Raw genomic sequence first — 10,975 nt, 5'->3', positions numbered from 1 at the left:
AAGAATGTTGCATTTAAACCAGAGATCATTCTCAGACTGATCCTGCAGCTTCTCTTTTTGCCAAAGCATAATGAATATCATTGATATTAGAAGCTTAATTGTTCCTGGCTAATTAAAACACTCAAGAGCACTTGTTAGATAACAATGAGATCAGAATTACATTTAAAATATAATTAAGATGTTTGTTATCTTTAAAACATCAAATTGGGATTTTGCATTTTGCCTCAACAAAATGGTTCCAGCTCCTCCCAATTGCAATTGTGAGTAGAGCTGTCAAAATGGGCGGCCCGGAACATTTCGGGCCAGCCCGGTCGGGGTTCGTTGGGCCGGGCTAAAAAGCTCAGATAAAAAACGGGCTACCAAAATTAGTGCATGAGCTCGGTCCGATACGGGTTGTCGGGCTTTCGGGGTGGCCCAATTTATTTTTTATTTTTTATTTATTTTACTTTTAGTGCTCAAAATCAACATTATAAGTAGGATCAATAATTTTCACGGCCGTATTTTTACCCATCCGCTATCTACGTCGCGCGCCCTACTTTTACTCATCTGCTACGTATGAGTTTCTCGCGCCCTATTTTACTCACCTACTACTTTCTCGCGCGCCCTTCTTTATAAAGTTAGCAACAATTTTTAATGCAAGGGACCAAAGTGACTAACGGATTGCAGAGTCAATGACTATTTTGTATTTTTTCTTGAGTCAGGGACCATAATGACAGCGAGTTGCACATTCAGGGACCAAAATGGTTGTTTCCCTGTCACTCGTGCCAACTCAGCAAGCCAACGTGTGTCCAAAAAAATGTCACGTCAGCTTTTTTTGTTGAGTTAACGACCAAACTTAATAGCATGAACCAAATTGACTAATGAAATGTAGATTCAGGAACTATTCAATAGTTTTTCGTCAGTGAGGGAACAAAATGACAACGAATTGCAAATTGAGGGACTAAAATTAAAATGACTATTTTCCCAAAAATTGATTCTCTGTATTAATGCGTTCTTGTCGTAACAACTATTTGTTGCCAACCAAAGGAAACCACCTGATATTATTGGCATACTTGTTGCGAACAGAAGCAAGCTTCTAATATTGTTGGGCGAGTTGAAAATCGATAAAGGTAAATGATCTAATATTATTTGTCAACAGTTTACATTTGTTTCAATGGTATCATGTTTCGACATTGCATGTTTATTGGGATTTTCAGAGGATGAACAATTTGAAGCTGACAAAACTCAAGTTATGAAGGAAGTTGCTGCTCTTGAACCCAAGGAGTAGGGACCATCCTTGAGCTCCATATTGTGTGAAATAACAAGTTACATTGCGCCATTTCATTTCATTCGATTGACTATTGTTACAGTTCTTTTTAGTCTTCATTAAGTTGAGATTTGTTTCCATTTTCATAATTTTATTTTGGTTATGTAAATTTAGTAGATTAATAAATTGCTAAAATGAGATACATACGGTAGAAGTATATGGCTTTCTTGGTGTTTAGAAAGTTTTACCTTCAGTAGAAGTATATGTCTTTCTTGCTAAAATGAGATACATACGGTAGAAGTATTTTGGATTATTGCTTTCATGTTGCTGTGAGTTTATACCTTAAGAATTATATTGTGTATTTGGAATGATTATGAATTGTGTTATGTTATGGAAATCATTAGTGTTGTTAAATGGTTTCAAGATGTTATACACTGAAACCATTAATATTGTTAAATGGTTTTATAAATCATTAGTATTGACTACGAGGGTAAAATAGATTTTTAAAATCCTTAATATTGGTTAAATAGTTTCAAGATGTTATACACTAAAATCATTATTATTGTTAAATGATTTTAAATAATGATTATTACTGAAACCATAAGTATGGTTTAATGGTTTTGATAATCTTCTATGTGAAACCAAAATAATTGTCTAATGGTTTTGTAATAAAACAAAATATCAAATGTGATAAACATTTAAACCATATTATTGACAAACTATAGTATACACTTATAACATAAAAACAATTAACAAATGTGAATCAATCAACCAGTGACCATTTTTTTTTTGTAAAGCCACATCACCTCTCTTTGTTTTTTCCGTTGTAAAATGAATTTCTGCCTTTGTGTAGTTTTTTTAAAATCATTTTGAAACCAAAATAATTGTGTAATGGTTTCTACTAAAATAAAAGAACAATGAAATTATTATTAAGAATTGATATACTATTAAGAAACCATTTTTAATCACTAATCTCGAACTTGGCGATGAATGATGATTCCCGTGATGTTGTGGCGTGACCGGCGATGGTGATGAGCTCTGTGATGGCGATGAATGATGATTTCAGTGACGATGATGATGATGATGATGATTTCTATGATAGTGATGAATGATAAATACGTGCGCCACTAAACCGAGCACTATTTCATGTTTCATTTTGTCCGCAATAATACTTAAGTGATGTTGTATGTGATGGGCTTGAAAAAAATAGTGAGGCCCCAAAAATCTTGAGGCCTAGGGCTGTGGGGCGGCCCTGATTGTGAGGTTGAGAGAAAATTGACTTTAGTGATAACCACCATAAGTCCCTTACTCGAGTTGTATCTATGCCTCTGAATTTGTATATCATTGTTTGAACCTGTAATGAGTCAAAGTTGATCTGCCACTCCGACCAAACAAAACACCGCACAAAGACGGGACAACCAAAAAGCACAAGACGACGAACAAACCAAACAGGCGACAAAAACATAAAGGAAAAAAAAACTGAAATATATGTGAATAACACTTATTTAAATATATGTTTCAAAACAAAAACACTTATTTAAATAGATGACAAGAAGGAACGATGAAAAGAGGTGATTTCGAATTAAAAAATGATCCAAAATCACCCATCTCCAGTAAATAAATGATAAAAAAAAGGTTAGGGATGAGAAATAATTAGGGCCGACAAGGATGAAAAAGAGAGAAGGTCATCAAACAGATTAATATTTCTTCTATTAATTAAAGTTGAGACAATGTTAATTTAGTTTTTTCTGAATGGCGTAATAATCCTTTAGATTGTTTTCAACGCATCTAAAATGATCTATTATGAATTGTAAGGGTTGAGTACCCCTTGTACTCCTTATAATTCATATTTTGCTTATTAAAAAAAAGTTGAGATGATACAATTAACTAAAACATTAATTAAATTATTAAGACAATTCTCTTTAGACGATTATTACTACTTTTAGGCTTAATTGCAGTTTTGGTCCCCTTATTTTATAATATTTATGATTTTGGTCCTCCTATTTTAAAATCAAACGTTCTTGCCCCCCTATTTTGTTTTTTTTTTTGTTTTTACATTTTTGGTCCTCCATCCCTTTTTTTAGCTAGTTGGCAAGAAAAACGCTTATGTGGCAATACCACGTGGCAAATAAAATGTACATATTAGTAAATGTCTTTTTTTTTTTAATAACAAATATAATTAGAAAGAATTAAATAATTATATTCTTATACAAATAAAAAAAACATTTAAGTAAATAAAAAATAAAAGAAATAAATAACATTTTAAATCCGAAAAACCAAAAGTTGCTAATAAAAAAATGATGTAAATCTGAAAAAACTAAAATTCCTCACCATGTTCCTCTCTCAACTCCCTCGTTCATATCACAATCTACCATCCACCATTTTTTTGGGATCAAGACGGGCTAGATGAATATCCGATAAATTTTTGGTTTTGATCTTTTCTTCAAATCGATACTTCTCCATATGTTAATCTTTCAATTTATGTATTGTTGAAATCTGGGCGATGAAAACGTGGATGCCTATATTGTTGAATTCTAATCAGTGTTTGTTGAAACTGGATAAACTTTTGGATGCTTTGACTTTGTGAAATTTGAAAAGTGATTTTTGTCGGTTGAAAGTGGAGTGTGAGGATGGTGAACAATGTTGATTTCCGTTATCCTTACATTGATCTTGATTATTGATGTTCATGTAGTTTAGTATTTTGATTTTGATGATTTGATTGGATATTTATTCATAGGTGAATGGAATAGAACAAATAATATTTGGGGTTTTATTCTCGAGTTTTAAGACTTAAGTTGAAACTTGTTGCTTTTTGGATAATTTTTTTAGAGAAAACATTATGAATATGAAGAGGGGAGGAAGAAATATGAAAACACTATGAAGTTAAAACACATGAACACTATAATAATTTTAAAAAATTATTTACTTGTCTTTTAATTATTTAATTATTTTAAATTTTATTTGATATTTTAAAAAATACAGTTGCTGATGTGTATTTGTTATTTTCCACATGGTATTGCCACATAAGCGTTTTTCTTGCCAACTAGTTAGAAAAATGGGGTGGGGGACTAAAAGTGCAAAAACAAAAATCAAAATAGAGGGGCAAGAATGATTGATTTTAAAATATGAGGACCAAAATCGCAAATCTTGCAAAATAGGAGACCAAAAGTGCAATTAAATCTTACTTTAATAATATTTTTATAGAATTTATTTAAACTCCTTTGGTAATTATTCAAGTTATTTTTTAAATCTTTATTAGTGGATTCCTTTCAATTAACTTGATAATTAAATGTTTCTTGTAAAAAGTGGTAAAAGAGTTTCAATTGCACTATTTACATTAACCATTTATGTAAAAATGATAAAATAACACATCAAATCATATAAAATTTGTAGTTGATTATCAAAAAAATAAAATAAAATTGTAGTTGTGCTCAAAGTAGATCTCAAATGTTTTGTAAATTCAACATTGTTATTGTAAAAAAATTATTTTTCATTTAGCACTAAATATTCTAAAAATAATGTACATCTTTTTATATAGCTTGAAGATTAAATAAACAAACTATCAATAATCAAATTAATATAAATTATTTATTGTAAAAGGTAATAACGTGAATAGTTATTAATAAATTTTATACTAAAAAATTTCTGTCAAAAATAAATAAATTTTATACTTAAAACTAAGTCGCCCTAAAGTGTTTGAATGATATATTGGTACATGTGGAAAAAAGTCGTTTGAAAACAAAGTTTGTTCATTCAATTTATCTAAAGGGAATAGTTAAATTTTGGTGTAGTCTTATTTTTAATTCCCATAATACCCTTAACAGTTTTTTTTTAAAACTATTCCTAACTTCTACTCATTTTTTCTTAACTTCTATATTAAAAATTTCCACCTTAATAATTTATTCTATCGAACAAAAAATAAACTAGCTAACTTCGATATTTTTTTATTTTTTTTCATTAAACTATTCATGTTTTTATTTTCATAAAATCAGACCAACGTCCCTTTTTCAAAAAAAAAAAAACTACTCTATTCCAACATTCATTTTCCTTTCACGCGGCGTTTCCTAAAATAATATAATAAAATAATATAGATATAGATTTCTGACAATTGATTAATCACATTTAAAATAATTGAGGTTAATTCAATTATTGAAGTATTTATAAGTGTAATATTATTGTTTATATTTATTGAATAACGATATATGATTGTATATATTAATTTTGATCATGTTGGAAATTGGGAAATTTTGTTTAATTTGATCATGAATTAAATTAACCACATTTTTTAGTATTATAATTAAACCGAGTATTATACGTAAAGGAAAAAACCAGCATTTGAAACATCAATAATCTAACAAATTATTAGATTACACCATCTTTTAGTCGAGATTCAAACTTTAATTCACTATAAGTCGTGGAAATCTATCCTCTTTTGCTAAATACCCAACCAACCTATTAGTAATTCACTAATTAATCTTAAAAAACATCAAATTTTTTATTTTTATAATGTCTACTATTTAAATAACGGAAGAAGTAAAAATAAAACGCAGAAGGTGTGCTTTGCGAAAAGCACCAGAAAAAAAAAACTCATCCATATTTCATATCCAACGGACCAAGACCCCAACTTTGGGTTCATATTTAAAATGGACAGTTTTGTAAAATCAGAAAAGAGGAGGTGTGTTTCTCAAAGGTAGGGGTGGGTAGTAGACTAGTAATCCTCTAGCATGGAGTCTAGGGATGGCAAAAAAACTCAAACCCGAGAGACCCACCCGAACTCAAACCCAAGTCAACGGGTGAAATCCGATTTGACTGGGTTTGGGTTTGGGTTCGGGTGACACCCGATAATATGGGTGTGGGTTTGGTATCAGTCAAACCCACACCCGAAACCCATACACCCACCCGAAATATTTTATAATTACCTAATTACCCCCATAGTCTCCCTCAATTTCCTTGGAAGACCTTAAATTTTAGTTGTAATTTAATTTCTTGAAAGTCTATGTTGTAATTTCTTGAAAGTTTATATTTGAATTTCCTTGAAAGACCTTAATTTTAGTTGTAATTTAATTCAAAGTCTATGTTGGAATTTAATTTCTTAAATTTGCAAATTATTTTCAAATGTGCTGCGGGTTTGGGTTTGGGTGGAAAAAACCCGAACCCAATGGGTGTGGGCGTGGGTGTTGTTTTGCCACCCGAACAGCCTTTGGGTTTGGGTTTGGGTTTGGGTGATGATTTCGGGTGTGGGTTTGGTAAGTGTCAAACCCGCACCCATGGGCGCCCATTGCCATCCCTAATGGAGTCCCATTTTCTCATGTGTTGTTTACTACTACTAATCAACCATTAGAAACTCTTTGAAAAAAAAAAAAAAATTATAACGTTAAAAAAAAAATCAACACCATTAAAATTTAAAACAAAGGCTTAGCTTTTAATCTCAGCTTGCGCTCTCTCTTAACACTGAAACAACGGCTGAAATTGGTCTCCGAGAGTATAAAACCCTTCATTTTACCGTTACATATCTCAACGCCGCCTCTACATAACTTGATGTGTAACGGCTAATTCCGTAGCGACAATGGGGGAAATCAGTTCCAGAGACGTTCGAGAGATTGTAGAAAATCTCTCATCGGAGAAAGTTAAACCTCGCGAAGTAAGTAACCTTCAATCCCTTTCAAAACTCACTATTCACATTTCTTTACTTCATCGCTGCGAAAACTTTTATTCGTTTTAGGTTTTAATTTCATGCATACCGTGTTCAATTTTCTTTTGAAATTCGATATTCTGTTCTATCGGATTTCAATTTGTATGATTATCACTGTTTTGATTTGGATAAAGAAGTTGTTCATCTATTTTTTAATCTAATTTTAATTAGATTATTATAGTTATTATAACCCTAAACCCTAAAAAAAAATGATGCTGTGTTTGTTATGATTGAGTTGGATAATCTTTATTTATTATTGAATTTTCTTTTCTGTGTACATGCTTCGAGGTTCTTGTATTCGATTCTAATTCGTGGTACTATCTCTTACATTACCAGGAAGGGATCAAGTTGTTATCCACATCGACCGGTGACATCACCGGCGACGGTGCCGGCGTTGAAAAAGAAGAGGGGGAGACCAAGGAAGTATGGACCAGATGGTAAGCCTGCAGCAGGGGCTGTAACAGCGCTTTCGCCTATGCCGATTTCATCGTCGATTCGGTTGACCGGAGAGTTCTCTGCTTGGAAAAGGGGTAGAGGGAAGCCTGTTGAATCTATCAAGAAATCATCTTTTAAGTTTGATTTTGAAAGTCCACCTGGACAAGGTACTATTTATAGCTCTTTGATCTTTGAAATGTTTTGAAGCCTTTAATTTTAGTAAGTCCTTGTGTTTTTCAATTTTTTTTGTTTGTTTGACTGTTACTTATGTTGTTAAGATTAAGATTTTGTTTTTACTGTTACATTTGCAGTTTTTAAGAATTGAGATTGAAAATTCATAATAAATCAATGAATTAACATAGCTTAATGGCCCTTGTCATTTTCCTTGTAAATAGAGGAATAACATAATTTATTTTTTATTTTTTATTTTATTTTCATTTTAATTTTGCTTGTAGTTATGACTTATGATTTATAAGGAGGTAGTTTTTTCTCTGATCTGTGTTTTTAGTGTGAAATTTGTATTGGTGCCTTTGTGATAACATAACAGTGTTTATATTTGGGGGGTGGGGGAGTGGACCCTTAGCTTAGATTCCTTTTCAGATCTGAATACAAATTGTGAGGTGGATGTGGATATTTTTGTGGTTGAAAGTGAGTTTTTGTTTATGTTTAGGGTAGCATATGGTGCTCCTTATTTTCCTTTATGAGAAGAAAAAGATTGCATGCATTAGAGTAAATGAAGGGACCAGCTAGAATGAGTCTAATAGTTTTCTAGTTTGTCATGTAGAATTGGTCTATATCTAATCTAATCTAATAATTAATTTTAACAGCTTACTAATTGCCTTGTTGGCTGATTTTAATAATTGGTTACAAAAGCAGGAATTTCAATCCGAAATATTTCCAAAATTTTAATTTATTCATGATTGTGGATACTAAGTGGTCTCTTAGAATATGGTAGTATCAAACAATATTGTAGTCAAATGCATTGAAATGAATTTTTGGTCATAGGGATGGAGAGAATCAGTGAAGGTTTTAGGTAGAATTTTCAGAGGAGCTACTAAATGAGAGACTTTAATGAGGTCACTTAAAAGTTAAAACAATCCCTTTTTCTTTTTTTATATCATCATTATCTTTATATTATCTTTTTCTTTTCAGATGAGGAAGTGCATTTATTGCAGTATGTTTTTGCAAACATGAAGCGTGCACCGTTGTGACTTCTAACCACAACTGTCTGTTTTAATCTTCCTTTTTTGTTCTTCTAATCAAATTCTTTATGGCTAGGCCTGGTGATGCTGTACATTGAGAAAGTTGAAGCAAGCTTGAATGGGAAAAACATAAGTCATTTTACTTCCAAAGAAGAGGTCTTCCGCAATATCTTAACTCTTCATTCACTTTTGGATTATCCTCCTGGAGACTACCCTGTTAATCTACGAGAAGACATTGTTAAGGGATTTGTCAAGATCTGTTCATTCATTAGGTATTTCCTAAGGCGATTCAATGTTTTTCTTTTTTACTATTATCATTATCTGCTAGAGTACAATATGGCTTTTGTTTTGTTACTTTCTTCAGGGAAGAAGGAAAGATATCACGCAAACTTGTTGAATGTATCAATACATATTTGTTAAATGATGGTCCAAATTTGGGCTTTCAGTTGTTGGAGATTCATAATGCTATGCAGGAGTTTATGTTTCAATGTTGGCTGACAACACATGATCGAGTGCTTAAGGTCTCTCACGGTTGCACTTATAACAAATAAACTTATGAATTGCATTTACATTTTTCAAATTTCTCTATTATTATTATTATTATTATTTCTATTGCAGGATTCCCTAATGGTCTATGCAAGGACACAGTTAAATTTAATTAGAGGTGCTGATGATAGGCAGTTATTGGTAGAACATCTTTTGGATGTGATTTATAAGGATCTTGATCAGGGTAGCGTGTCTAGTCTTCAGTTACATGACTGCCTAACCTTCAATTTTCTGCATTACAGGCTTGTCCAAAACTGATTGACAGATTTAAAGAGATAGAAGAAAATGTCAAGGTAGGTTAGCCTTTTTTTTGTTGTCTTTTATGATCATAGATTGTTTAGCTGACATGGATATGTTGCAGATGGATGTATTTAATACGTTCATCGAGCTCTTGCGTCAATCTGGAAATGTCACAAAAGGTAATCTGAGATACGTTCATTGAGATTTGAAAGAGGTGATCTGAGATACTACATTTTACGTTGAGAATCATCTCATTCCCATTATATTTTTTTTCCATATTCAGTGTGGAAAATTGACATAATTTCTATTGCATTTCAATATTCTAACTTTACTTTGTTTTCAATTTTTCCAGAAAAGTGGTTTCGTTTATTGTCTCCATGAGTTTCATAACACTGTGACAGGGTTGCAATGCATCTCTCTTATAATTTTTGTAATGCCAATATTTTTTTTCAGTAAATTTTTACTTTGTTGTCGATGGCTTTGTTCTCAAGAAATGAAATGAATGTTAACAGGCATCCTTGGAATAAGGGGAAGACTGTTCTTCTCATAAGGTGGTTAGTGCCCAGCAAGCTGAAGACCTAAAATTGAAGGAAAAGAGGAAGCGGGAACGAGAGGTATGAAGTGTTTCCCATTCTTGTTCTGCATACAGATCAGTTTGTTTTGTTACATATAAAATGTACATAAGGTTGCATGTACTCTTTGTTTATTTGATGGAAATATCTTTGATGCAGAAAAATTTGCCTAGAAAGAAGCACATAAAGTTAGAACTAGAGAGATGTTGGAGGATGACGAGCAAGATGACAAACCAAAAGTAAGCCCTCATTACCTGTTAACTCTATATGGTTAAGGTTCGTATTTGTTATTCCCCACTTTCTGTTCCACTTAAATTGAAATGCATAAAATTGCAGGGTGAGGGGACAGATAAGAATGAAAAGGATTGACACATGCTGATCTTGCTTACCGACGTGCAAAAGCAGGAAAAGCCACCACAAAGAGGGCACTAGACTCTGGCAAGATTTTGAAGAAGCCTCAAAAGAAATCTAATATATCTAATCCTTCGCGAAAGACTTCCTCTTCAAGGACAGAAGAAATGCAAAGAGAGGTTCTGGAACAGGAAAGAAGGCGAAGAAGTCATTCAAAAGCAAGTCAAGGTATCACTTAAAAATATATCTCATTTTTTAAACTCTTATCTGATCCTTTTAGGCATTGATAGAAATATTAATTTCATTCTTGATCAACTTATAAAAATGTCTTTTGTTTCAGTTATGTGATTGATGTGGAGTTGTGGACTGAGGCTTTCTAGGGGCAACTTAACAAATAATGATATAATCCTTTTCATTTTCTTGATGCTAAAAAAAAAGTCTAAACATTTTTACTTCAATCCTCCATAACTCTCCTAGGTATTTATAAGCGTATAGTAACTATGATGTTCATAGTTGTAGTTTCCCTGTGTTTTGGGTTTTATTTTTGTCTGTCCCCATATACTACCAAGGTGATGCTGCTCTATTTTCCAACTTTACCCTTTTATCAAAATTCAAATACTTTCATATACCCCTCTAATCAAACAACATCTCGCGTAACATAGTAACCTCTTGGCAGCGGTTTCCTTTACTT

At 32.1% G+C, this 10,975-nt stretch overlaps 1 protein-coding gene across 2 annotated transcripts in view; it reads left to right on the top strand.

The window, feature by feature from the left end:
• Positions 1 to 6,713: 6,713 nt before the first annotated feature.
• LOC123908768 (serine/threonine-protein kinase ATM-like) overlaps positions 6,714 to 10,975 on the top strand; it is a 48,194-nt gene continuing 43,932 nt past the window's right edge. The window contains exons 1-9 of one of the 2 annotated variants that reach the window (XR_006809691.1): positions 6,714 to 6,887; positions 7,275 to 7,540; positions 8,652 to 8,847; positions 8,940 to 9,096; positions 9,194 to 9,239; positions 9,364 to 9,414; positions 9,874 to 9,975; positions 10,093 to 10,172; positions 10,270 to 10,512. Coding sequence is in view for 1 of the 2 variants with exons in the window: in XM_045959497.1 (XP_045815453.1) it covers positions 7,414 to 7,540; positions 8,652 to 8,847; positions 8,940 to 9,096; positions 9,194 to 9,239; positions 9,364 to 9,383 (546 nt within the window). In the remaining variant the exon portion in view is untranslated. Of the gene's footprint in view, positions 6,888 to 7,274; positions 7,541 to 8,651; positions 8,848 to 8,939; positions 9,097 to 9,193; positions 9,240 to 9,363; positions 9,415 to 9,482; positions 9,557 to 9,873; positions 9,976 to 10,092; positions 10,173 to 10,269; positions 10,513 to 10,975 lie in introns of those variants that run through there. The other variant, XM_045959497.1, reaches the window with a different exon arrangement.

Source organism: Trifolium pratense, linkage group LG1 (genome assembly GCF_020283565.1).
Source record: "Trifolium pratense cultivar HEN17-A07 linkage group LG1, ARS_RC_1.1, whole genome shotgun sequence".
Classification (NCBI taxonomy): domain Eukaryota; kingdom Viridiplantae; phylum Streptophyta; class Magnoliopsida; order Fabales; family Fabaceae; genus Trifolium; species Trifolium pratense.
Note: the sequence above shows the minus strand (reverse complement) of the source record. Positions and strands in the feature narration are given on the sequence as shown.